We start from the raw sequence: 26,653 nt of genomic DNA, 5'->3' as shown, positions 1-26,653 counted from the left end.
CCGGGGCCGCCCCGCGCGGCGCGGCCAATGCCGACAGCCCGGCGGGAGGAGGCACCTGCCTCCGCCTCCGCCTCCGCCGAGTCCTGCTGCGCCGGCAGCGCGGCTCCAGGGCCGCTTTTGACGCGGTCCGCTACACTTCTGTCGCTTGCACGAGCTGAGCAATCCGGCCCTGCGCCCCGCCTCTTAGTAAAGCCTCGAGTTGCTTTTTACCTGGAGAAAAATGGATGTCGTGTTATAGGAGGCGATGGGCCGCACCACATCCTAGATCTGCCCAGGCTATGGGGTGAGGACTCCTGCTCCATCTCTGCCCTGCCCCTGCGCCCCTCGGGGGCACAACTGCACTAGCTGCCCTTGCTGTTACCACTGCTCTTGGGGCCCGATTCCACAGAGCCCGTTGCTATCTCTGCAGCACCTGGCTTCCCACTGCTTCAGGCACTGTATACACAGCCCAAACCCTGGGCCCTGCCCACAAGTGCCTACAGGGTCCTAGGATCCTGGCCCAGCAGCCAGGTGTGCTCTAGAGATCCTTCTGGTGGGATCTTCCTTACTTAAAAGTCTGAACCCTTGGTCAGCAGTCACCAGCACAGCTCTATGTCAGCCATGTCCCACAGGGATGCCCAAAGGGGCGTCCCTGTGAGACATGGGCGTGCAGGGTGGGATTGGGGTTGGTGTAAATTGCAATGCAGGACAGCTTGCACAACAGCACTCCCCCAGGGCCTGCTCCTGCATTGCCTAGAAGCAGGTATTGCCCTAGACTGCACATGCAGTGCAGTGCTCACTGGCATCAGCAGGAACCTTGAGCCCAGACCCTGGCCAGGATACTGTCCCAAAGCCCTGAGTCAATAGTCTTGCCCCTTTGCCAAGCTGCGGCAGATCTGGGACTCTGCAATGGGCCAGCTTCCAACTGCACGTAGAAATTGCTGGCACAGTCTAGGCACTTCCAGTATAATTTACAAAGCATACCCAAGGCTCCACACCCTACTTACTGTCCAGGGAGGTGGGCAAAACTGCACACGGGCAACCCCCCTAGCACAGAGCCCAAGCCCAGCCTGATTGCCAAGGTGTCCCCTGGTGTTCATCCTACATTTCAGCCCATGTTCACTGTACACCTGTCCCACCTGATCCCTGTTTCTGCGCCTGAGAAACCCCATGACTGCATTCGTCCCCATGCTACACGCAGGTCAGGCCATGGGCCTGAGGGCTGAAGCTCCCTTTGAGCAGCACAAGTCTGACCAGGCTTGGTGTCCTATGGAAACAGCTCTCCATTAAGTCCCTTGCATAAAAAAGGAGGACTTAACCCATACAAGCCCTGTCTTGGCTGGCAGTGTGGTCTCCATATCTGGCCCTAAAGTGGGCTTCTCTATGCAGTCACACACAAGTGTGAAGCATCTCCTACTGAGCATTCACATCAGGCTCTCCTACCTTGCCTTCCATGCATATCTTTGCCATGACTGTACTGTGCCCCACCCTCCCTGCTGACCAGGGATTGAGAGCTCTGCTCTACTTCTCTGTCAGTTAATGCTGCTCTGTTGATCTGGTTTGTTTTTCTCTCCCTGAGTTCTACTTTCAAAGGTTTCATAGCAACAGCCTCCTCTCGACTTTAGCCCAGGGGTTAGGCTCCCCAGAGAATGGGGTAGGAGAAGGGAGGAACAAACAGAAACAATAAATAGGAGCCCTGAGGGCACTTCAAGGGACTGGTCAGGCATGAACTACAGCACATAGACCCAACAGAGGATGCCCTCGTTGGTAGCAGGACTCAGCAGCAGAGATGGGGAGTACCGGAGACAAAAGGAACAGGATTGTCAGTAAATCAGGAGGTGCAAGAGACAATAACTACCTGCAACAAGAGGGGAGAGGCTGAGAAGGTGAAGTGAATGGAGATTAAAGAGGGTTTGGGTCTGATTTTCAGAAGGGCTAAGCACCTACCACTTTCACTGATGTCAAATGAAATTCAACACTTCTTACCATTAAGCTCATAAGGTGAAATTCTGGCCCCATTCAAGTCCATACAAGTTTTGCTGCTGAAGTCAAAGGAATCAGAATTTCACTTATGGTGTCTAAATCTTGGATACCTACATGCTTCATAATGGAAGAACAAACTACAATACTTCCTAAATTAAATAGCCAGAAATACTGCTTGAAAGAAGAACAGAGATGGGGAAGAATGAAGATAATAATCAACAAGCTAACTGTTAAAGCTCTGGAGGCTGGAAAGACAAGGAAAGCTGGTAACCAGAATGAAGTGAAGACATAAAAGAGAATAGAAAAGCAATGGGGGAAAAGACAGACAGCAGCATGGAAGGCAGAAAAGGAAAAGAGATTAAAATAGGAGTGGGAGAAGGATCCAATGGAGACTGCAAGCATATACCAGATGACTGAGAAAGGTACAAAGATTTTCTCTGTAGTTGACATTTCTTTTATACCTGCTCTTCAGGTGTCATTCAATGTCTACAACAAAGCAAAGCTAGCTTGTTAAAAGTCAAGAGTAGAAACTGTAAGGGCAATGCAAATGTTCCCAGTAAAGAAGTGCTTCAATCCTAGCCAACCCTGAGTGGACTTACCACCCTTCCACTGCTGGACAGAAGGCAGAATAGGTTTGCACTTTATAGAGTAAATCAGAGGTCCATGGCATAAGCTTTTGTAAGCAGCAAGCTTATGTCATCAGATGCTGTCATTGCTAGCCATCAAGATCAGACCCCACAGGATGCAATTTACAGGGCTGTGGTCTATATGTGAGCATTGCTGCATGTGTCCTCGGTTAGGATTATGGAATTTGTCCCCAGGATGAAGCATGTTTTAGGACAGGTTGTCCTGGGTGTAATCACACTCCTGGGACAACTCCAGAGATTGCTCACATGGAAGAGCAGTATTACCAAAGGGCTTCTGTAGTCTTAACCTCTTTTAGCCCAGGTTGCCAAAGGAAGTTAGCACCGTGTGACACATCCACTCTGCAAGAACCACTGGAGCAGTCTGGGGAGGCCTGCTAGTGCTGAATCAACAAGTCTGAGCCACGAGGTGGCACTCGCCTTCCAGGCAGCTATGTTCAGTTGCCCAAACACCTTGATACAGGCTGCAACAGTAGTTACCAAGCTGTCTTTTGTACCAGACCTCTGATCAAAATGCAAATGGCCTGGGGCCTGTACAGGTCCTGTGCAGCACTTTGCTTTTGGTATGAGTTTGATTTGGTATTTTAGTTGGTTCGAGTTTGATTTGGTATTGGAGCTAGATCTCTGTACAGGTAATCTTGCCTTTACCACTGTTTCTGTAGCATCTTATACTACTAGAAGGATTTGAGCAAAGATTAAAACATGGGTTCCCCGGTTCCCACCTCCATGCTTAAAGCTGTACCCCTCCTTTAACACCTCAAAAGAGCCAGGGAGTAAACCAAACCTGGGGCCTCAGTCCTGTCCTCTGTTGCCCTGGTGTGGAAAAGGAAAAGAGGATGCAGGGAGCATCCTGGATCCTTTCCTCATTTACCTCCCCGCACTTCACCACAACATGGAAAACCCCATCCTTAGGGCTTGGTGCACTTTCCAGTGATTTCAGGGCATGCCTGATCAGGCCTTTAGTGCACAGGAGTGCATTAGGTGGTGAAACCCAGATGTTGTGGGAGCTGCCAGCCAATGCATCCCCAGGGGCATGTGCAGGGGTAAGGAAGTGTTATGTTGTTGCCAGCCTTGGCCATTTTTAAAGAGCCTAGGCTAAGCTGCAGAAGTGCTGATAAGAAGAAGGCCCAAAGCCTGTCCCTGAGTAATTGTGGTATGAATGTTTGCAGATGTGACAACTAACTTGGTTGGCAAGTAAAGGAGATCATTAAACACAATTAAACAATTCACAAAGCCTAAAAGGAGATAAGGAAAGAACTTAAATAATCCATCTACACTATTATCATAGCTTTATCTTAAAGTAGTAATAACAGTATAGTAGTAGTGACTGATGTAACCAAGACTGCTTACAGATGTTAAAAAAACAAAAACAAAGATGCACTTTACTGGAGGCAGCAGTGCATTATTTCAACCTGGCTCTGCAGCATTTGTAAAGATCAGGCACTTCAGCGGGGCTTTTTGGCAGTTTTAGCTAAAGCTGATTCAATCAACTATTAAATAAAAGCGCCAAAAAAGCCTCACTAAAGCGCCAATCTTTATAAATGTCAGGTGAGCCAGGCTGAAGTAACACGCTGCCTCTTCTGGGCGTGTGGGACTTGGCATGGGAACATGCTGAGTTTAAAGTAAAGCTTTGGTTTTGGTTCAGTTTGGTTTTGTTTTTTTATGTCTGCAAGCAGCCTGTATGTATTAATGTTATTTTGCTATATTAGATATATTTTTGTTAAAATGCTTAGATAGTTTGTAAAAACAAAAACAGCCCATCAGAGAAGACCATAAAGTAAGGTAAAGAAGAAACAGAAGCAGCATTCCACAGTGGGGAGGGAAAGGAGATAATAAACCCTCCCTCTTACCCAAAGATATACATCCCAACTAACTGACAACTTCCAAGTCCACAAGAGATCTGTGAAACAAAAACATTTAAATAAAGTCAATCAGAGGTCATGTATTAAAATACTAAAACCAGCCATCTTGGGCGTAGGCTGGAGGGAAATTTGGAGAACTCAGCAAATTCAAGAAGACCTGCTGCCAATCTGCGTGCCACCTCTCAAGTCACCCCAGCCAGTATAGGTGAGAATCTAGGTTGTGTTGTTGTGGGTAGCTGGATAGACTTTGGGATAAATGCTTGTTTTCATGTTAACATGCAAGCAGGCAAAAGGTAGGGCTGTAGACCTGTTTCTGCCTCTCTTATCTGTAGGTTACCCACACAGTTACCTGCAATCTAAGTAACAATGTACTAGTCAGCTAGGGCATGAATATTCCAGGGTACAGCATGGAGAGTCCCACCAGGGGCATTTTGGGAGCTAAGAACATGCAAGGATATTTCTCCTAACTTGTTGAGTAGGCAGAGGCTAAAGCTCTGATGCAGAGTCTGAGGGCTTGCAGACAAAACACAATGACAGAGATCCAAAGTAGTCCATCTCACAGCAGAAGGATGAGCCTATTAAAGTCCTTGGTCATTGCAACCCCTGCCCTTGGGTCTCTAGCTCACTCCACACAGCCAGGAAGTGGAAGGAGCCATCTGGTAACTGCTAACCCTCTGGCACACTACTCCCTGACAACAGGGCCAGAAATCTGGGGCACTCTCAGAAAGTCCATAACAATCCCATCAGCTTCTCCGTACCTGTCCCTGAAATGCAGACCTGCATCTTGCTCCTAACACAGGGACATGGGAATTCTTACTAGGTCACTCTATTAGCACGGCACATTAGGTAAGACCTTGACTCACTAAATCAAAGACTGCTTTCAGTTACATCTGCTAGGCCAGGCTCAGGGATGAGATGCAAGGTCAGGCAAGAAACCTCTGCACTATCTACACCCACTTGTCAATGCTCAAGTGAACATGAGGGAGTCCAGGCTGGTAAAACGTAATGCCAAGAAGCTAGAAGCAGATATCAGCTAAGATGAGGGATGACCCAAGCAATAAATGATCTTATACCCCCTTGCAGCTGTTCCATTTGAGGCATACCTCTTCTCTCTTCTGACCCCTCTCCTTTGCAACGCTTTACACTTTAGTTGGACCTAGTTTGCCATATATTACTACTCCTCTCACCCCACAGCTGTAGGCCCCAGGAATTTTAGCTGCCTTGGCTTCCCTCAGGAGCATCTGGAAACCTGGAACTTGAACACCAGAGACTTGTGTTGCCAAGGCTAACCAGGCTGGGAGCATCACAGCTCCTCGAAGGAAGTCAGTCTCTGAGGGCATGAACTGGGCACTGGCTGTGGGCACAATGGCAGGAATCTACCCCCAAAGAGAGGGAAGAGAATTCACTGATGTATTAGTGCAAAGGGGCTCCACAGTCCTAGCAAGCAACTGTGTACAGGAAAGCTTACAAGAGGAGATGCTTCAGGGCAGGCCAGGGTCAGGCTGGGAGAGGAAGGAGGAACTAACTGGTGGTGTTACGTTTGCACTCCTGTTGCAGCAGCCCAAGAAAGCAACTGTACGAACTATTTCCCTGGATCTCTGTATTGGACCTAGGACAAATCTGAACCAGTCTCCTAGCCAATGAGCTTGTTGTAACCAACTGTTGTCTACACGTTACAGCTCAACATTAACACACAGGTAGAGCTGTGCACTGACTGCGGTGCTTGGTGGGGGGTCACGCCTGTGATCTTGAACACCACACACAGACTCTGACCACCTGCCTTATTTCATACAGTCACCAAGCACTCATAGCACAGTACAGAGCGCAGCCACTTTGAGGCCTGTCTGGATTTGTACCAGCTACTTTAACAACAACAGATCCGATTGTGAGCTATCCTGCACCTCACAGAATGGGCTCTGGACCATCTCACCCTTTATCTTTACTCTGTTAATTTCCCTTTAACAAATGATGCTCTCAGTCAAGTGCTTGTCATACTGGCTGTGAGGAAGCAATTCATCTGAGATATATATCTCCAGCTCTTATCTGTTTCAAAATAACCTCCTCTGCTGCAGGGTCTCTTTCCTTTTGCACTGTTCCGTTTCCTGAAATATTTACCTAAATTTGTCATGCACAAAAAACCCCCAAAAGAAAGTCTTATCTTTCTGCCAGGAAGAGGAAAGACATGACTCTGACCCCACAAAGACTTACTCATGCAATTAGCCTGGCCTCAGTGAATGCAATAGTAAGTAAATGGTAAAGCAGAATGAACCATTCCTTTGCCTGACCCTCCAGGGCCAGATGATCTCTCAGAACCATCTAGCTCAGGGGTAGGGAACCCCCAGCATGGGTACCAGACTGTGGCACTCAAAGTCTTTTGCTTGGCACGCACACCTCTGGGTGGATGGTCAGATTGGTATGAACTATGGGGGTTCTTGCCTTCCTCTGTAGCAGGACCTCTTGAGCATATATTGACAAGGCTTTATGGAAGCAAAACATTGGCTGTTGTGGTTCCCCTGCTTTACCTGTGGCGGGTGAGGGTGTTAGGTCTATGTTGTGGCAGGGTTGAGGGCAGTCTTATGTAGAGTTTAGATTATGGTTGTATAGGATGGTTTGGATAGGGATGATCTGGCCTCAGGCAGGGGGTTGGACTAGATGACCTCTGGAGGTCCCTTCCAGCCCTCCTCTGTGACTCTAAGGCAACTCTGTTCTACAGAATCCTGCCAGTACCAGCGGAGACAAAGGATAAACTCAGCTGTGATGGAGTAGCGGGTGCTCTTGGCATCAAGAAGTGGGCTTCCAGGAATTCCAGGGAGAAAAAGTCCTTCAAAGACCCTAAGATTTCTGTGCTCAATGGAGCAGAGGGAGTGAAAGGTAAACCGAGTGGGGCCAGTCCACCAGACCCTCCTGTTGGTTTCACTGGTGGGACCATGGTCATCTCAGGTTTTCTTGGAGATCTTGGGACTCCAGAAATCCCAGGTCATCAAGGATATGAAGGCACTGGTAGCTTGCTGGGACTTCCTCGTGCTACAAGTGTTAAGACTCCCGTACCAACCTCCTTACAGCAGTAGCTGTCACCTGGAGGACCTGGAAGACCTGGTTGGCCAGCTAAAGCTACTGGGCTTCTGTGGGAGCCCTTCAGCCCAGGTCTATCAAGGCCCCCTCACAGACCTAGAAGGCCTGGTTCACCTTGTATCCCCTCTGACCTATAGAACCAGATGACGCCCATTGACAGTTTTACAGGCTGTCCCTCCAGCATTGCTTCTGGTAGCTGTCCAGGATGTGACAGCCCATGCAATCCTAGAGATCCTGGAAGACCTGGAAAACCATTAGGCCCCAGAGTGCCTGATAAGTGATAATCCAATCATTACCTTGTCTGGGACTCCTGATTCACAGCCCACCCCCCCGCACACCTAAAGGGTGAATTCAGCAGGTCCTTAGCTAATAATTCTCTTAACTTCTAAGAGATCCTTCCTCTGAGAATCACAGGACATTTTGGGTCTAAGTTTTATAGTGATCCATAACAAATAGGAATGATTATCCTCTTCTTACTGATAAAGTGAGGCACATACAGATAGAAAAACTGAGGCACATGTTAGGGTCCTCTAGTTGAGGCAGGGGCAGCTGTGCAAAGAACCCCAATGTCCTTACTCCCTGCCTCACACCTATATTGTGTGACTAACAATACACAGCCCTTATTATAACCTGGAAACACAGACTTATCACCTAACAGTTGCAAACAGACAGGTAGGGGCTGGGGGTCACAGCCACCCTGCCCTTCCCATGTTGCTGAGAGTAAAAGGACCCTGGCTAGGTGGGGGAGAACTGTGCAGGGAAGGGGACCCAGCAAAGAAAAGGACAAGTGCCCTAACATACCATTTTGTGATCTGGCTGTAGGAGTAGATTTCCTCCCAAACAACAGGGCTTGATAGTGATACTTACTGCAGGGGTGTCAAGTGAACAGTGTTCAGGGCAGTTTCACAAAAGGCTCAAAAGCCGCAAGCCAGCCCCAACGCTATTACTGACCTGTGGTTTTTCTCTCAGTGCCATGGGCAGGTCGGGGGTCATGCAGGTCACTCAGTGAGGAAATGCTTTACCTCAGGCAGCCTCTGGCACCTGCAGACTCGTCACAGCTGCAGCTGGATCCTCGTGTCCTGGGGCACACAGCGCTTATGGGGCCTGTGGAGAGCCTCACTTCAACAGCACAGCCTGGCGCCTTCCCCATCTGGTCAGTTTTGAGTACTTTAGGCAACAGGCTCACAGGTGTCAGACCTCACCCCAGGACGCAGAAGGGGTCCAATGGCAGTAACTTCTTGTGACAGTCCTCCCACGGGGTCACTGCTGGCACAAGAACTTATTTTGAAAACAAAAGGCTCATTGTTTTTGTGGTGGCAAAGAAAAGCTTCAAAGGGCTTGCCTTCTCCTAGACTGGTGGAAATATCAGGCCTATCTGATGTACATTGGTTGGAGTCATGGGATAACCCCCAAAAGAAACTACTAGCCCCTCCCGTTATTAGACAGGGCTATTAAATGTGCACCAACAGCTTTCTTGGGACAACTGAAGAACAAGGACAGGAGCGAGGGTCTGAGGTTAGTAACAAGTGCTCCACGGGGGGGCACGGAGCAGAGCCAGCACCCACCGGCCGTGAACGAGCCCAAGGAGCCAGCTGACGCTGCCCACCAAAACTGCCCTGAGACATGATGGATGAGGGACAAGATGGCCCCAGAGTCACTGGGGGTCCTCCTGGCTAGGGCCTCCTTCCTGGTCAGAGCTAGCCAGCTCAGCTCGGGCCGGGGGGAGGTGTGTTCAAGCCAGGAAGTAACAGAGATGGCCTGGCTGCTCACCACAGCCTGGGGAGAGTGCACCTCGGGTCTCCTAGACCAACCTGCCACCGCAAGCCCGATCTGCTGCTCTGCTTTCTGCCCCCTTCCCCATCTGCCGCTGTGCCCGACCCACCAGGCTGCCTGCTCCCCGGGCCACGCCTGCCGCCCCCCAGGCACCCCTGCCTGGGGCAGAGCCTGTCTCGGAGCTGTCCCAGGGGAAGGCGGGGGGCGGGTCACCCAGCCCGGGGGAAGCTGCACCACACGCTGGATCGCCCCCAAAGCTGCGCGGGGCAGGGGTCTCCCGGGTGAACCCGGGCCCCCTCAGGCCTGATTCGTTTGCTACCAGGCCAGGAGCGCGGCTCAAGGGTAGGGAGGGGGGAGGGGAGAACCTCAACCCGGCCCACCCCAGCTGCAGCCAAACCTAGCTGTCAAGCCCCGCCCCCAGCTCCCGCCTGGTCCAATGGGCGCCGCACCGGCGCGGCCGGGGATTGCAGGGCGTCGCTGTCACTCCGCCGCCGCCGCCGCGGGGTCTCGCGGGCGCCGCCGCCGCCGTAGCAGTCGCGCGTTGGGGCTGGGGCCGGGACGATGCCGCTGGAGCTGGCGCAGTGGGGCGGGCCGCTGAGCCTGGGCGAGGTGGAGCAGCAGCCGGCGCAGCCCCTGCGGGTCAAGTACGGCTCCGTGGAGATCGACGAGCTGGGCAAGGTGCTCACGCCCACGCAGGTGCGTGCAGCGCGGCCTCGGCCCCCGGCCCCGGCCCGATTATGGGCCCGAGCGCGCGGAAGGGGGGGCGGGTCTCACGGGCCGGGCCGGGTTCCCCTCCCCGCAGGTGCAGAGCCGCCCGACCAGCATCGAGTGGGACGGCTGTGACCCGCAGAAGCTGTACACGCTGGTGCTGACCGACCCCGACGCGCCCAGCAGGAAGGACCCGAAGTTCAGGTACCTGTTTGGCGGGGGGGGGGGCGCGGCCTGGTTGTTACTCAGCCATTATGGACCTGCCGTGCTGCATCGTGTGGCAGAAAAGAGGCCTAAAAAAGCCCTGCAACTTGGCATGAGTTCTGCAGTGAGATGAGAGCCTGGAACAGATGCCAGGGCTTTGGCACTGGTGAAGGGCTGCCCTCCGTGAGCCCTGTGCACGCCAAGGCCGTGGCAACGAGGGTTACTCGCAGCGAAGAACTGCCTGCGCTACCCCCTCGTGCTTTGCCCAAACTCATTGTGCTTGTGTGAAATTACCCCTGCTTAATTATTTCCAAGGGCAAATTTGTCATGACTGGCTCAGGACCAAGAGTGAGCGGGGGGAGGAATTTAGTTCTGGCACCAGCTTTGTGCATGTCTGGCCCTGGAAAGTGCATCCATCAGGAGAGGCAGTAGCTTCTAACTTGTGTCTGATCTGCTTGTTAGGGAATGGCATCACTTCCTCGTGATCAACATGAAAGGAAATGACATCAAAAGTGGGCAAATTCTGTCTGACTACGTTGGCTCTGGACCTCCCAAAGGAACAGGTCAGTAACTGGTGACCCTCTTTTTCGGTTCAAGGTCCTGCACAGGCTAACGCAGAACTCGGTACTGCGGTGAGCAGTGCAGTGCTCTCATTTGATTAACAAATCTGCAGCTCATGCAGTGAGTGAGTTGCTCCTAGCACTGAAAAAAGTGCTGTAGGCAGCTTTTAAGAAAAAAGAAACCAGTTTGTTCAGAAGTGATGCTGGAAACATGTCCCATGTAATATTTTACAGGGAGGCAGAAGACCACTGCTATTGACACAGTAACATGTACAGCAGGGCCCAGCACTTCCAATGTTCCTTTAGCATGTCGCCATTCTCTGGGCACGCTGATTGCTTGCATTAGCGCATGGATGGAACTTTATCATTGAGTACAAATCTGGGTGGTTCTAAGGTGAAGGGGTTGGTTCAAACCCCAAACCCTGAAAATTAGTCAGAGCTGGGCTACCTCTCTCTCCACTTGTGCTGAATTAAAACTGATTTCCTCCAAGGAGACTATTAGAAGGGCTCAGCACCTGGGAGGCAGTACCTGCTGCTGGAGACTGTTCTCCAGAGTGAACATAGACTAAGTCTGTCTGGCAGTCAAAGGCCTCTTGAGTCATTTAGAACAGGTGTTTAAGTGCTCCACTACATATGGAAAATACTGGCAAGGGAGGCATGTTCGGAGAATGCCAACACTGACCCTCAGACTGTAAAACCAGAAGATCAGTGTTGGCCACTTGCCGTCTTGCCCCTTCTCAACCCTGCAAGCACAGAATCTCAGCAACAAGAACCCTTTCAGATCATTAGCGGGAGCTGTATGCACACCCAGCAGATCCTTAAAAGAATGGTTGTTGACCTGGGGGTATGTGTACCCCTAGGGGTACTTAAAAGGGTTGTAGGGGGTACGTAGGACCCTGCGTGTGTGCATGTGCAGGTGCAGTGCTGCACACCGGCAGTCAGGAGCACAGCCTGGCCATGTAGAGAGCAGCCAGGTCTGGCAGGTAAATTAATCGTGGGGGGAGGGAGTGGAGCAGGGACATGGCGGGGGGTGCCCCAAGATCTGCAGATGGGGTGAGATGGGCCAGGCTGGGGCAGGCCTCTTCCCGGTGGGGGCTGGGCCAGGCTCTGCTTGGGGTGGACAGCAGCAGTGCTGGGAGTGAGGTTGGGGGGGCTATGGCAAACTGGAGTAGCTGCAGGCCCCCCACACATACACCCCCCGCCCCCAGCTGCACTCCTATAGGCACCTGTGGTGGGGGAGGGAGTGGGGCTGGGGCTGAGGTGGGCACTGCCCAGCTGGAACAAAGTGCAGGACAGCCACGAGCGGCTTGTCTAGGGGCAGTTCCTGCTGCTGCATGTAGCCTGGGGGGGGGGGTGCCCCCTGATCTGTGTGCAGAGCATGGCATGCTGGGGCTAGGGCAGAGCTGGGCTGTTCCCAGCAGGGGTCTTGGGCCAGGCTGTGCTGGGAGCAGGGGTCTGGGGGCTACAGTGAATCTTAGGGTGGCTGCAGCTGTACTCATCCCCCCCCGTACCCCCCTGCCAGGAACAACCCAGTGCAGACCCGAGGGCACGTGCTGCCCACGTCCCCAGAAGGGGTACACACACTGAAAATCCCTGCTTTAAAGTAAATATACCACACTTGACATCATTCCCTGACCCTCACCCCTGTGCCCTTTGATAGGAATTGTATTGTTGCTGAGCAGTTAGTTGTAGCTTTAAGTCACTATTGTATTGGAGTGTGCCAGATGGATCTGGAAAAACTGAATATTGCCTTGTGGCTAACGCACTGCTTTTTCTATTGAGACTCCCTTGAAACGGACTGAGTAGCTCTTAAGACCCTCACCTCCTTAATAATAATCTTTCCTTCAAATAGTTCTTCCCAGTGGCCTTGAATTAGTTCTTGCTACATAAATGTTAAAAGTATGACATCCAGACCATCGAACTTAAAACGATTCCCTCCTATACTATGGTTTCTACCCTGTCCTATGGCCTTCCTTGCACAGCAACAAAACTAACAAATGAAAGTTACCTTTTAGCCAAAACTTCATTGTGCTGGGGAGAAGCTAATACAATTGCATAGTACAATACTTCCTTAACTTGGAAACAAATAAGTACCTTGTGTTAACCAGAAGCATCTTCCTTTCTTACCCAATCTGCAGGTCTTCACCGGTACGTGTGGCTGGTTTATGAGCAGACGCAGCAGCTGAGCTGCAATGAGCCCATCCTCTCTAACCGATGTGGTGACCATCGTGGAAAATTCAAAGTAGCTTCATTTCGCAACAAGTATAAGCTGGGAGCTCCAGTGGCAGGCACATGCTACCAGGCAGAATGGGATGACTACGTGCCCAAGCTCTATGAGCAACTGTCTGGGAAATAGAGGCAGTGGCTTCCCCTGCCCCCCCTCGGTACCCCTCCTTCCCAAACTTTATCCCTAGAATAGGTGTCTAGAGGGATGTACTGTCCCTTTAGGGAGACAAGTTTTGCCCACAAAGTCTCAGTAGCTTAGTGTTTAATTAGAGCAACTTCTTCCACCTGTCCCAGCTGCTCTTGTGAGACCTGCTTTGCTTTCTTTCCTTGCTCTACACAGAGTGGAATCAGAGCCTTGTAACATCTGTATCCCCTCCCCCTCTGCCCTGCATGAACTCAGGCACCTAAATGCCTTTTAAAGAGCTGGGCCCAAATCCCACCGATTGCTGTCGTGTTACATGTCTTTTTAGCTCTTTAAAACCTGGACCTTATTGGCTTGCAGCAAGGGATCCCTATTCAGACTGATTTAAAAAGGTAAAGGAGAAATTCTATACCCTGTGTGGATATACTTTTGTTCACTGTTGCCCAAGGGTGCTAGTACACCAACACAAATTGGCTAAGTGAAAAGTTTAGAACTGCTGATGCCTTGTGAAAGCCTATAGCTCAGAAGCCCAGTGAGAAGGAAACTGGCATTTCTTACCCCTTGACAAAAATAATCTGAGATTTTTTGGTAAGAGCTCATCTGAACTTGCATCCTACTGCATTCATGATCCAATACCTAATTTCATAAGCTGATATTTGATTTGGCAAATAGCAGAAAAACAAAAACTCAATCTCCTTCTGTGTCAACATGCTACCTACAATACCAGGAGAAAGTGATGTTTAGTTGCTAGCAAAAATTTCTGCATTAACCTGTTGACAGTGAAAGAGCAATGACTTTAGTAAAGTTGGTATAATTGGGCTTGATCTTTTAAGAAGGTTGTTCCTGTGTTTCATAAGCAGTATTAATTTGGCCCTATTATCTGGTTTGATCTCCCTGCACTGAGCACAAGGAGGGAACAAAACTAATACTGGAAGGTTTCTTTAAACTTGACTGTTCCTGTTGCTGGCCTTTCTGAGGGGTTACAAACTCTACTTTTGTTCTGTATAAGTTGTATTGTGACACAATGTTAATTTTGTTGCTTTTTGCTTAGAGTTCAATTAAAAAGGACTTGGTTAAAGATGCCTAGGCTTTTATTCCTTCTTTACTGAAGTGTCTCTAAACTGCCATTGCTGTCAAGTTGCCTTCTGACGTGATTAGCTTCTTTCAACTCTTTGGTCCAAGGGTACAAAGGGTTCTAGTCAGCACAGAGAGTAGGGTGTGCTTCTACACCATTACCCTGTTCTGGTCTAAGCATGACCTCTGGGCTCTTGTGAGTAAGGAGTATCAATTCTTGAAACTGGTTTGATATGTGGAAGAACAGATGATGCGTGTGAAACCAGGGTTGGTCAACTAGGAGCCAGCAGGCCACATGCAGCCTCTCAGGGGTTAAAGTGCACACTCCTGCTTTTGTTCCTCGCTTTGCTCTCTTGTTGCTGGCAGAGTCCTTTTCCCTCCTGTAGCTTCCTCTGGTTCACTGTGCTCTTGGGGGCAGGGTTAAGGGAGACTTGGGGACTCTGTGTGACATCTGCACTGGTACAGTGGAGGAGTCCCTCCTGGGCAGGGAGGCAGGGGTAAGGGTGCATTACATCTGTGTGTGCAGGGGACCTGTATAGTGTGCAGTTGAGAAGTCTGTGAAGTTGGAGAGCCTTGCATGTGCTCAGTGGTCATATCCTCTGAAGTATTCCCTCCCCAAACTAGCTGTCCCTTACATGACAGCCACACAAGTGCTCTGCTAGATGGAAATAGCTGCACAAAGGGTACAGTGGAAACAGGCTTCAGAAACTTTAGGAAACTGATCTAACATTATGCCTACCCCTGCCTTGTGAGCTGCTGGCAGGGTCTCTGCTGGAGCAGCGAACAAAAAACCCCAGTAGTTTGTCAGTTAAATTTCCTGCTGTCTGGACTTATTTGATCCAGGAGTGACAGTCATGCCTATGTTGGTGGCACAAGCCAGAATGCATGCTACATGCAAACGACCTGGAAGTCTTGCTCAAAACAGTTTTGCCTTTGAAGAACAGAATGCAAGTTGAATGGAGGAAGGTGTGCAGCTGGAGAGCGGTGTATATATAACATTCAGAGTCCAAGTAGTTTAGACTAATAGCACATGTCCTCACAAAGTCTGCCTGCAGACGGTAAGATGTGAACAGAGCAGTGATTCACATAGCACAGCTGCACAGTGCTCTCTGGAAAACACTTCAATCTTCCAGCTGTCCTAAAGCCACTCTCTCAGGGTTAGGGCAAGTGACTTGCTTGCTGTCTCAAATAACATTTAGGGGTCAGACTCTAATTAGTGTTACACCTAAAGACAGTACAGTCTTAATCTATTTTGAGGAAACAGCTCAGTTTTCTGCAGCCCACAGGATGGCTTTAGAACAATCTCCACAGTTGCCATAGCAGAAATGGACCAAGATCTAGCTCATTCCCCAAGTATTGGAAAGAGGGACTGCTTTTCCTGGAGCACTCCCAGGGGTGTCACTGTCACTCCTGCCTGTCACCCCTGCCTGGGAACACTGACTGACAGGGTACATGTGCACCCCCTACTCACCACCACTGTTTGAATCCACGATGTAACTTACTTGACTAAACATCTCCCATATACCCTTTCCTTCTATTTAATTGGTAATCCACCAAAATGTACTTCACATGTGGTGCTATAAAAGCCATGAGCAGTGTCAACATGCAGAAACATGTGAATGTTTAGTGTAATAATTAACTGTAGACTAGAAACAAGATGTTACTCCAGCCTCTGCAGACCAACTGCAATCTTTGCCAACCTGCAAATAAAAAACCAAAATGTTTCACAACGAAATGCATGCAGCTAAGACTAATATGCTTACAACTGGCTGATGAATGTCTGGATGGGCTTAGTGGGCCAAATCCCTTGGTTAAGCTTAGTTAGTAAGGTTATTTTTTCTCCTTGAAACATCCTGAAAATAGAGCTACCTTTTACATCCATTGGTAGAGATGGCAAATCTTATAGAAGGGAAATGTATTTCCATTGATAGTAACTGTGTATACATATGCCACAATCACCATCAGCTGCAATAATAAAGCATTTCCTTTTTAGTCAGGCATTTGACACCACGCTCCCAAGTGCTAAAGTGGGCTAAAAGGGTGCAGTGTCAAAAGGCACTAGCTCTTGGCCTCTGCTCAACTTGTAAGTAAAATTGTGGCTTGCCATCCATGCCCCAAATTGGGTAGGACTGGCAGATTGATGGGCATAGCAGGGATCGTAAGAAGCCAGGACTATCTTATGCTGGCAGCCATAGGGAGCCAGGCCTCCATCCATGGGGTGGCCATTATTGGAGATTCAGTGTTTCCAAAAGGGAAGAGGCGAGAAAGAAAAAGAAAACGGACAAAAAATGGTGACAATGGAAAGGAAAAAAGGGACCCAATCACTGTGCTGCCTGTGGGGAAGATCCACTCGTCTCGCATTGTAGGCAGTCTCAGCAAATCAGCCAAGAACCGCTGACAGTCCCTCCACTCCCTCTTGGAAGGAAGAGGAAGAATGGAGAGATCACATTCACTAATTCTTATGGGAGCACAAAGGAACAAGTCTGTTGTAAGGTGTTACACAGTCTACTGCCAGGTTAGGGAAGGAGCGGGGCGCACTGCTGGACTGGCTGGCTGGCTAAGTTTGGACTGCCAGAGGGTGGGTGTTGGCTGACCGCATATTACCCACTAACCATTTTGTCAGCAGCCCACACCCTGAGCAGCAAGACCAATTCCTTAGGAGAAGCCACTCTGCAGCTTAAGTGGGTTTGGCAGCTTGGAAGGGCAGCTGTGGCTGTGTCTTAAATACCTCAAGCCCTCATTCCCCCTGCTCAGCCACCTCCTGGAACCAACAGGAGGGGGTCAGGCTGAGAGGCACTCTTCCCACTACAATGATACAGCGAGGCGTTGTGATGAACACTTTTATTTACAAATATAATTAAAAGCTCTGACAGTTATCCATGCTCTTCCTTTGAACCTGAAAAATGTTTTTGTTGTTTTTTTTAAAGTGCATGCAAAAGAAGTAAAGCCTTTTTTTTATCATTTTTATTGTAAGAAAATACACAGTTTGAAAGTGTGAATAATGCAATATTTATGACCAAGATCATGGGGTTGGGTGGGCTCGGGGGGAGGAACACAAAAAAAAAGAAAAAGAAAAAAAAGAAAGAAAAGAAAGATTGGGATGATCTGAGAGTGTGGTACTCCAAATACTGAATTGGAAAGCAGGAGCAGGGTGGCTGGGACAGGTGGGAAAGAGGGAAGAAGTAAAAAAACTTTGATCAGAGAAACAGTTAAAATACAATATGAAAATAAGTAAAAGCTCTCCTTAAATTCCTTCTATACACAAAATACATGATTTGACAAAGCCCAATTTGTGCTACTGGGATCCTGTGGGCTCGTTTAAATGTATTCACATTCTCTGCAACAGCAGAAAATGATTATGATACAATCAAGACTATGCCAAAGCTGAGGTCTTATCCCCACCTCACCTGGCATGGTTCTTTTTTTTCTATTTTTTTAAAAATCACAAGATCTTTGCCCTGCTCCCTCCCCCACCCTCACAAAAGTAGTAATATATGTCACCACTGATATGTACATCACGATTACGTTTTTTCTGTAAAATGTATCAAATTTCTCAATCTTTAATAAAATTTTTTATTTTATTATTTAATTATTCCTGATGAATAAATACCAAAAAAATAAAAATAAAATAAAATTATGCAGCAGCTAGTTAAGGTAAGGCTGCGGATTTAGTCTCTCTCCCCCTGGGTTTTAGATACAATTTTTTTTGTTATTTTTTGCTTATACTTTCATTGATTGGTGGTAAAATGAGTGATTGCTCATAAGCAACAAACATCCACTTTTTTTTTTGTTTCATTAAAATTGTCTCCAAAGTTTTCACTGAAACATTTTTAATCATTGCACAGAGACATCAATACTGTGACATACTATGAAAAAGACCGCCAAGGAGCTGTCCAGCACTGGAACTTGACACGGGTGGGGGGGAAGGGGGCCCCTGATGGAGTAAGAATATACAGGCACTAGTCCGACACGATGTCAGTAAGAGAGACAGAAAGAGAGAGAGCACGCCCGTTAACATGGGGAATGTTGGTTTTGCAGGTTTCTGTAATTTTTTTGTTAGCTTTTTTCTTTCTTTTTTTGTTTTTTTGAAAATGGCAAGAAATTTAATCTCATCTATAGTCCTCCTTGGGATAATCTAATGTGACCAAATTCCCAAAGCCCATTCGCAGGCTCTCCATGTCAAACGTTTCAATCTCTCGCTCTTGCTTTTCCAACAGAAACTTTATCCTCTCGCTGCGTTCCTTCTGGAGGGCGGCTAGCTCCTCTTCAATCTGAAACGAGCACAGTCCGCAGCCTGTTCAGTAAGTGCCGAAAAGCACAGCGTACCCCACAGTGCCAACCGGGTGGTACCCACCACTCAGGAACATAGGACTGGGGGGGGCCTCCTGGGCCATCGAGTTCAGTCCCCTGCTTCTGTGGGCCACCTTTTAACCAAGTGTTCCCCAACACTGCCACTTCAAATCCTTGCACACAACTGCAAAGCTCAAAGCTAGAATAACCAACATCCTATAACATACCAAAAGATAAAAGCAGGGGAGATGAGGGCATTGCCAGACACCTACCACGACTGGAAATTAGAGGTGCTCTGATATATTGGTTGCCTATTGGACTGGCACTGATAAAAGGGAAATTTACATTACTGGCTATAGGCTTTTTTTGGTCATTGTAGGCAATAATGCTTACCGATAATTATGCCTTCTGGCCCTGGACACTTGGGTTCCCTATCCTGCATGGGGCCCCCCCGGTGCCTGGATTCCCTCAGGAAATGGTGGGTTTCCCCTTGCAGGTGGGCAGCATGCTATCCTGCAAAGGGTCCTATGTGGGGCTGCCAGGAGCGAGATGCTGGGGGTACTGTAGGCATGTGCATGGTCAAACATGCACATGGCCAAGTATACAGCTAGGCAATGTGGACAGCAGCTTCCTGCAGGTAAGTCTATGGAGGAGAAGGGGACTGGGGGAGGGAAGGGGCATGGAGGGGGCAGACTGAGGCCCCCCATGGTGAGTGAGGGAGTGGGATAGGGGCAGGGGAGTAGGACTGAGCCATGGGTGGCTCATTCAGGGAGTGCAGGGGGGATAGGGGTGGCTCCTTGCCACTGTGTGCACCCCGGAGGGGAGGCATGGGGGGACATGTACTTCCCATATTTGTGCATGAGGCAGATGCAGTTGCTCACTGTGGGGTCTCCGCTCTGCTGCCTTTCCCTCAGGAGCCCCGTGTTGGCTGCACATCTCCTGCCTGCCCAGGCAGTGGAGGTGGCAAGCTGTGCCTCCTGCTGCTAGGCGGACAGGGGGTGCATGGCTGATGGAGGGCTTCCAGGGCAAAGGCAGCAGAGTGGAGAGCCCTGAGCCCGCAGCAAATGAGCTTTAGTTCAAGCACTGCCACCATTTTTAAGCACGGAGACGCTTTTAAATGGACCAGAGCTGAGCAGAGCTGCCCACTGCAGGCTTGGGGCTCTCTGCTCTGCTGCCTTTGTCCTGGGGAGTCCTGTGCTGGCCACACACCCCCTGCTTGCCTGGCAGTGGGAGGCACAACTTGCTGCCCCCCCCGTCACTGCTTGGCAGGCAGGGGATGCACAGCCAGCCTGGGGCTCCCAGGGCAAAGGAGGCGGAGCAGAGAGCCCCAAGCCTACAGGGGACAGCCTGCATCTGTCCCACAAACAGATCTGGGAGGATACGTGCCCTCCCCTCCCTGCCTCCCCTGGGGGGTGCACGCATTGGTGGGAAGCCTCCCGCTCCCCCCCGAAGAGTGGCCCATGCCTCCTTCCCACTTCCTGCCCTGATGATTTAACTGGAATAAATCAGTTATCGGACTGGCATCAGCCAATATATGGTTGGTAAATAACTGGCAATTGGTATTAGCCAATAAAATCTGTAATCAGTGCACCCCTACTAGAAATGAGTTGCCTCTATAACCCAATGTAGTGACTGGAAATACTTGATTCCACATACCTCAATTCTTGTTGAACCAACAACTCTCTCTCCTGTCATATCATCCCTTTCATAAATTCATCCTGTTCAATTTTACAGCAGTTCAGGTCCCCCACCCCCACTACTGTTCTGCAGACCATGGGCAGACCCAGGATTTCAGAAAGGGTGGTGCAGGAGCCATGACCTGTGTTGTAGGGGTGTATGCATCCCCATTCCCATCCCACCCTCCACACAAGGGTGGGCAGACCATGTTGCAGAAATAGTAGCCAGGGACTTAATCCGCCAAATACACAAAAATTTTCCCTCCCCCTTCATGCTCAGTGATACTTTCTCTCCCCTCCCCTTCTTCCCCTCTGCTGCTGATCCTGGGGCAGGGGGTGGGAGGGGTTTCAAAGCTGCTCTTGCCTCACTCCAGTTGGGCTGCACAGGGAGACAGGCTCAGTTAGGGTGGGCAGATTCCTTTCCCCCACACCTGCTCCCAGACTGGCAGGGCAGGAAGGAGAGACCTTCCCACTGCTGCTGCTGTCCACAGCTGAGCCTGGCTCCACATACAGCATGGCTGGAGCAGAGAGGAGAGGCTCTGGTGCTCCCACCCCCCCCAACCTCTGGAGAACAAGAAAGGATAGCAGTAAGGGAGAGGGGGAAGGGCATGCAGGGGAGGTGCTGCTGCTGAGTACAGAGGGAAAAGGATAGAGGCAGTTCTTACTTGCTTCAGGGAAGGGGGGGAAAAAATACCTGCCTACTACCCCCACTGACTGAAATGGAGGGGGGGGGGGGTGTCCTCACTACTGCATCCCCCCTGCAGCAAACCATTCCACAACTTCTGCTAGGAATCTTCTTCCCATCCTATTTACCCCAGGAATGTTTGTTAAGAAGCAATCACACCTATTCTCAACCTCCATTTTGGTAAAGCTAAACTAGCTAAGCTCCTTGAATCTTTATGAGAAAAGGTCTCCATTCCCTTAACTGTCTTAGTTGCCTTTCCTCAGACCTGCGCATCATCTTTGAACAATGGTGGCCTGGACGGCACACAATACTTTAAATGGGATCTTGTCAATGCTTGTACAATAGCACTAGTACTTGTCTCTGCTGAAATTACCCCATCAAAGAAACCCTTGAATTGTACTAGGCGTTTCCAAAGCTGCGTCATGGTGGCAGCTCAGGATCTTCCCGTAACTGACAAACACACCCAAGGTCACTTCCCTCCTCAGTCATCTGCAATTTACGTGCCCGCACGTTACAACCATCACTCAGGGATGATGCAGGAAGTGTAGGATGTTCCATGCTTAGCCATGAAGTGCAGAATGAAGAGGGAATTCATGGGCAGAGGGACCATTAAAGACCCTCACAGACCTACACTTTGTTGGCGCTGACTTTGCCAGGGCAGACATCTTGCTGGGGCAGATAATCTGAGTACTGCCTGGGAATACCCTTAAGACCACGGTCCAATTGCCTAGTTAGGTATTTTATCTTCAGCTGTGACCAAGATGTCTTTAAATCCCATAATGCACTTAGCCATTGAATAATATAATATGGGAGAAGTTTCATCCTGACCCCATTGATCAGTCCTGAAACATAAGAATTCACAGCCTTGGTCATTTTACCCTGTATAGAGGAGCTTCCACCTAAAGTTACTACATACATAACTACAAGAAAACCTGTTAGGTGATTTGCCTCATCAACATCTTTTGGCAGAAAGTTCCAAATGTGGCAGAAATTTTTTTGTAGTTAGTTTCCCTGACTTTCTTCCAGAACATCTACCCTATTTAACCCTTTGGTCCCCAGCCCACTGAATTAAAGAGAGATAATGACAGCTTGGATGTTGCTAGCTCTGAGGAGCAATTCACTAGCCAAGCCCAAATGTCATTTCAGAGCATGTCTGGAACGTACCTTTTGTTCAAGATGTGCCCTCCGCAGAGATACCCTCTGCTCCAGCTTCTGGAGCTCTCGTTCATGCTGTGCTTCTGTCTGCATCTTGATTTTGCTCTGGTATGCATTAAGCAACTCCATCTCCTGCTGGAGCTGCAGTCTCAGGGCTTGGCATTCTGCTTCTTGAGCCTCATCTAGCCGTAGCTGCAAGAACAAGCAAAAACAACAAACCTCAACCAGTTATTTTCCTCCTACGGTGCTGCTCTTTGTTACACCCACTAATGTGCCTGCATCTAAGCAGAACCCAAATCCCAGTGTAAGGTGCTGGTGGCAAAGGGAAGAAGCCATAAATGCAACACTGTATGTCTGCCTCTACTGGGGTGCAGACAGATCCACTGTCCTGAAGATCCAGGTTTTGGAGAGCCCCTTGGATCTTGCGGCTGGACTGGGATAGAAGGAAGGAGAGCAATGAAACTCACATGCTGCATCTCTCATAGGGGAAGGTGAAAGGGGATGAGATGCTGCCTTGAGTATGATTTTAAAAACACAGCAGGGACACAAATGATGGGTGGTAAGGAGACTCACTGCTAGCGAGAAAAGTAATGTAACTTGTCAAAAGATAGGACTGTGTTTTGCTCCAGTACTTTGGTACTGGAAACAGGGAGAGGCCCATGATGAAAAGGAAGACAAATCTACAGAATGATACTGATGCACAGAGCAAGCTGTGAAGAATTCCGGCCTTAAGTGCATCTTCAAATTACTGGGATTTATTATTTGCATCAAGTAATCCTGGGGAGTTGCTTATAAGAGTTGTAGTGTCTGAAACACCCAACAATCAGGCTGGAAACCAGTAGGTAGCTTCTACCGACTCACTGAGGTTGGTTGCCCAATGTCACCCTGGGATGATTTGGGGGCAGGCTTTTGGGGACATGACAGACTGCTCAGCCCAACTTCTGAATGAGAGTAAGGAACCCAGGGAATAGCTAGGCTCGAGGGAGGAGGCTATGTGTTTAATTTGTTAAGGCCAAACCACAAGAACTATTTGGAGACCAGGCTGGGAAAAACACCTTTAATTGCAAACTTCAGCATCTGCTCACAGGAATAGGGGAGGGCAGAGATCACTATGCACCGGACTCTGAGACCATAAGGATCAAGCCTCTGTGAGGCAACACCACTTGTGAATCTCCTAATTTGCTGCTTAGCTGTTAAGCTTCTCATCATAGGCAAAACCACAATTTAACACAAAAGGCAGACTCTGAACAGATCTCCAAAACCAGACCCACAAGGGCATTTCAGGTTATGAGACTGTGCATTGGCAGAACTTTATGGAAGAAAATGAGCTATATGGATGGACACAAGGTGCTGCAACAGGCATAAGCTTTCCAGGAGATGCTCCCATGATGTCTCACTCTACCCAGAGCCCCTGGTCTCTCATGCACATGCCCTAATATACCTTCATGCCACTTGTTTCAGCACAGATCATCCCAGCAGATCCCACTTACCACGAGGATTTGGAATGCTGGGGGCTGCACTTACCGCTTGGGAGGCCATCATCTCATTGATGCTCTGCTCATACTGCTCTGCCAGAATGGCGAGCTTCCTTGTCTGCTCATCTTTTAGACTCTTCAGAATCATTTTGTGCTCACTCTTTGGAGTAACTTCCAGCTGGTGATTCTTAAGTGCTTTGTACTGCTTTGTCTGCACTTTGCATGTGTCTTGGAACTGCTTTTTGATCTGCATCTCCATAACCTGCAGACAGAGGCAACGTGAAGGGGAAAAACAGCTTAGATTGTGAGCTTAGATTCCATCCAAAACATAGCTGCCTATGTGACAGCGATAACTAGCCACTCACCACAGTATTGCCGCATGCTACAGCTTCCACCCAGGTAAGAGAATGGGTAACTAGATGACCCACTAACATACGCAGTATTAGGCTTTCTGAGAGAAAAGCTTAGGGTTCCTACTCAATTTTAAGTCCCATGGAAGGTAAGAGAACTCAGGCATATGCTTGAGTGCTGGATGACCAAAGGCCTTAACTGGCAGCATCTACAGGACACCACTCAACCCAGAGCATTCTCTTCCTTACCCTCACTGCTATGTATGGCCCATTGCTATACTCCAGGAACATGCAAAATGCATGAAGCAAGGCCAGGCTGGAAGAGCAGAAACTTTTCTATGCTTTGTCAACTGAGAGTCTGAATTTATTCTGCAACCTTGGCCCACAGGGCACTTCAATAAAGCCAGAACAAAGGAGCTTCCTACACACACTGGGGAACCACAGGGACACGGAGAATCTAGGGATGACCAAGGCTCAGAAAGACATAAGGAAGGGGGTACTTGGTGCAGGAGAACAGCAACAGGCCAAGGCATGAAAACAGCAGGACCAAGCCAGAGAACAAGGAAGAGGCCATGCCCCCAGCTACTACAGGTGCAAAGAGCCTAGTAGAGACAACTAAGCTCCTGTCACCTTCAGGTTTTTTGGCTGCTGCCGGAGTTCCATGAAGTGCTTCCTGTGCAGCTCCCGCTCTCGCCGGTTGTTGTATTCCAGCTGGTTTTCAAGCTCAGTCTGGTGCTGCAGACGGATCAGGTCCATCCGTAGCTTCTGCAGTGTGTGCAGCTGCCTATACTCCAGCTCCCGCGTCGACTCATCGTGCCGGATCAGCATGGCGTGCTCCATCTCCTTCTGGGTCCTCTTCTTGTTCAGCTCCTGTGGAGGAGGCAGTGCAACATGAGGTGAGCCCTCAGATCAAATAAGCATTGTTTGCTCCCTATGGCACTGGACAGATCTCTGTACCCAGTGAAGCACAAACTGGAACCACATGGCCAGCAACACAATGCCAGCAACAGGACAAGAGAAACTGCTAAGTCTGCTTTCCTGAACAAATGAGCTAACTTCCACACTAGGCACAAAAGCTTGCCCATAACCCAAACCACCTTCTGGCCACAGCCCTTCTATCACCTGGTATCCAGCAGGTGGCACTGACAGCCAACATGAGCTCTGTGTTACTTCCCCTGAGTGTAGCAATGTCATTTTCTGAGCATTCTCTTTTGCAGGCTAGGGAGCAGAGGAAATTCCAGATAGGAAAGCACCACAGGTCAGAATCTGTCATGCCTATTCAATTTACAAACCCTGTGGGCTGCCAGTTGGTAAGGCACCTCATGCATTACTAGCCAGATGACCATCAAGGCAAAGTTGATCATTTCTGACACCCACGGGTACTTGAGAGCAGCACTGTTGCCAACAGCTGCTTATGGGACCATTTTGGCTCCTGCTGCAGGGCTTGCAAATGCAGGATACTCTCCAAAACAATATGAAACTTTACACCTCTGCACACACAGAGACAAATTCCCTCCACACAATACCATGCAGCCTTGCAGAACCTGTTCTGGGTTCCAACCCAGGAGAGATCACAAGTTCTAGCCCCTACTTTATCCATAGCCTGCTGTTAATATTCCTAGCTCAAGGTATTGCTAACAAACTACAAAACCTTTCATTTGCAGGTTAACAGGTCAACTCAGTTGGGAGCACCTTTGTTCCTACTGACCACTTGGCAGTCATTATATGAGATGACTTGGGTGAGGCTCACTTCCAGCTCCATTTAACATGCTCATTACTCATCACTCTGCTTCACACAAGACTAAGTTCCTCATACCTCATGTCTGTACCATGCTTAGCACAATGAAGTCCCAATATTGTTTGGGCCTTCTAGTGAACTACTTTGCTATATCTGTTGCCTGCATACTAGGATCCTGCTGAACTTCTAGTGCCAGTACCTGGAAATATGAATGCCAGCTGTGATAGCTTTAAGATAGGAAAAGAAAAGTAAGCTCAGGGCTCATCTCTTGCAGGGAAATCTGTATTGCCAAGTGTGCAATGCTTAAACTTAACTGAACTACATCTGACAGCCAAGGTTGCTGTCCAAGACACTCAGATCCTTCCACGCTTATCTGAAGGAATCTAATGGATTTCCATCTACTTCCAGAAGGACTGAGACTTCCATAATAACTGCAGTGATTTTCCTGTTGAAATGCAGTTACTAAAATTGAATGTAGTTACCAACATTTTCAAAAAGACCAGCCATTTTGGGTGCTAAAGATGAAAAGTTATAAAAGAGCTGAACTTAAATACATGGTCATGTACTGTTCTTTCTACAGGACCTCTGTTCTCATCAGTGCAGAAGCCAGAATTGTTCTGGGAATGAAGGGAATTGCAGAGAAAGAATGGCTGTGTGGTTAAGACACTTTAATACTGTTGTGTATAACTCAATTCCATCCCTGCATCTGCCATAGATCTAGCATATAACAGAAGGCAAGACACTCAAATCAGAGTTCTTCAGAAGTGTCAACTACATTTGGAGTGTTTTCCAAGATGCCCAACCTGAGAGCTAGGTCTGATCTGCAGAAATTCTAAGCATTCATAGCTATAGTCGAGGCAAGCTGTGCTTTGAGCCTGAAATGCTCAAATCCTAAGTACTGTGGAAAACTGTGTCCAAAGTGGTTTAATAGTTTCTAGGGTCGGAAGGGACCCGAGTAGATCATCTAGTCCAACCCCCTGCCATGGCAGGAAAAATTACTGGGGTCAAACGACCCCAGCAAGGTATTCATCTAACCTTCTCTTAAAGACCCCCAGGG

The 26,653-nt window shown here is 49.0% G+C and overlaps 3 protein-coding genes across 4 annotated transcripts in view; 1 reads left to right on the top strand and 2 right to left on the bottom strand.

Annotated features, from left to right (window-relative positions):
* The window catches only part of VSIG10 (V-set and immunoglobulin domain containing 10), a 30,100-nt gene extending 20,756 nt beyond the window's left edge, over nucleotides 1-9,344 (bottom strand). The window contains exon 1 of the mRNA XM_019539254.1: nucleotides 8,563-9,344. The gene's annotated coding sequence lies outside the window, so the exon portion shown is untranslated. The remainder of the gene's footprint in view (nucleotides 1-8,562) is intronic.
* A 492-nt stretch (nucleotides 9,345-9,836) lies between these two features.
* Nucleotides 9,837-14,233, top strand: PEBP1 (phosphatidylethanolamine binding protein 1). The gene is made up of 4 exons (XM_019539253.1): nucleotides 9,837-10,009; nucleotides 10,116-10,225; nucleotides 10,688-10,788; nucleotides 12,924-14,233. Exons 1-4 carry the CDS (start codon nucleotides 9,875-9,877, stop codon nucleotides 13,139-13,141), a joined length of 564 nt encoding a protein of 187 aa, XP_019394798.1. The 5' UTR covers nucleotides 9,837-9,874; the 3' UTR covers nucleotides 13,142-14,233.
* A 2,820-nt stretch (nucleotides 14,234-17,053) lies between these two features.
* Nucleotides 17,054-26,653, bottom strand: part of TAOK3 (TAO kinase 3) — an 86,787-nt gene continuing 77,187 nt past the window's right edge. For both annotated transcript variants that reach the window (XM_019539251.1, XM_019539252.1), the window contains 4 exons: nucleotides 24,489-24,728; nucleotides 23,558-23,770; nucleotides 22,043-22,225; nucleotides 17,054-18,498 (listed from right to left, as the gene is read on the bottom strand). In XM_019539251.1, the coding sequence (XP_019394796.1) occupies nucleotides 18,337-18,498; nucleotides 22,043-22,225; nucleotides 23,558-23,770; nucleotides 24,489-24,728 (798 nt within the window). In that variant the 3' untranslated portion in view covers nucleotides 17,054-18,336. The remainder of the gene's footprint in view (nucleotides 18,499-22,042; nucleotides 22,226-23,557; nucleotides 23,771-24,488; nucleotides 24,729-26,653) is intronic.

This window comes from Crocodylus porosus, unplaced genomic scaffold, assembly GCF_001723895.1.
Source record: "Crocodylus porosus isolate Cpor-Errol unplaced genomic scaffold, CroPor_comp1, whole genome shotgun sequence".
Lineage (NCBI taxonomy): Eukaryota > Metazoa > Chordata > Crocodylia > Crocodylidae > Crocodylus > Crocodylus porosus.
This window is presented reverse-complemented; position numbering and strand designations above follow the sequence as displayed.

Excerpts from the sequence above, each read along its gene's own strand:
- PEBP1 (XM_019539253.1), top strand. The coding sequence starts at position 9,875 with ATGCCGCTGGAGCTGGCGCAGTGGGGCGGGCCGCTGAGCCTGGGCGAG. Across the intron at positions 10,226-10,687 it reads AGGAAGGACCCGAAGTTCAG|GGAATGGCATCACTTCCTCG; the intron begins GTACCTGTTTGG and ends TCTGCTTGTTAG. Across the intron at positions 10,789-12,923 it reads TGGACCTCCCAAAGGAACAG|GTCTTCACCGGTACGTGTGG; the intron begins GTCAGTAACTGG and ends CCCAATCTGCAG.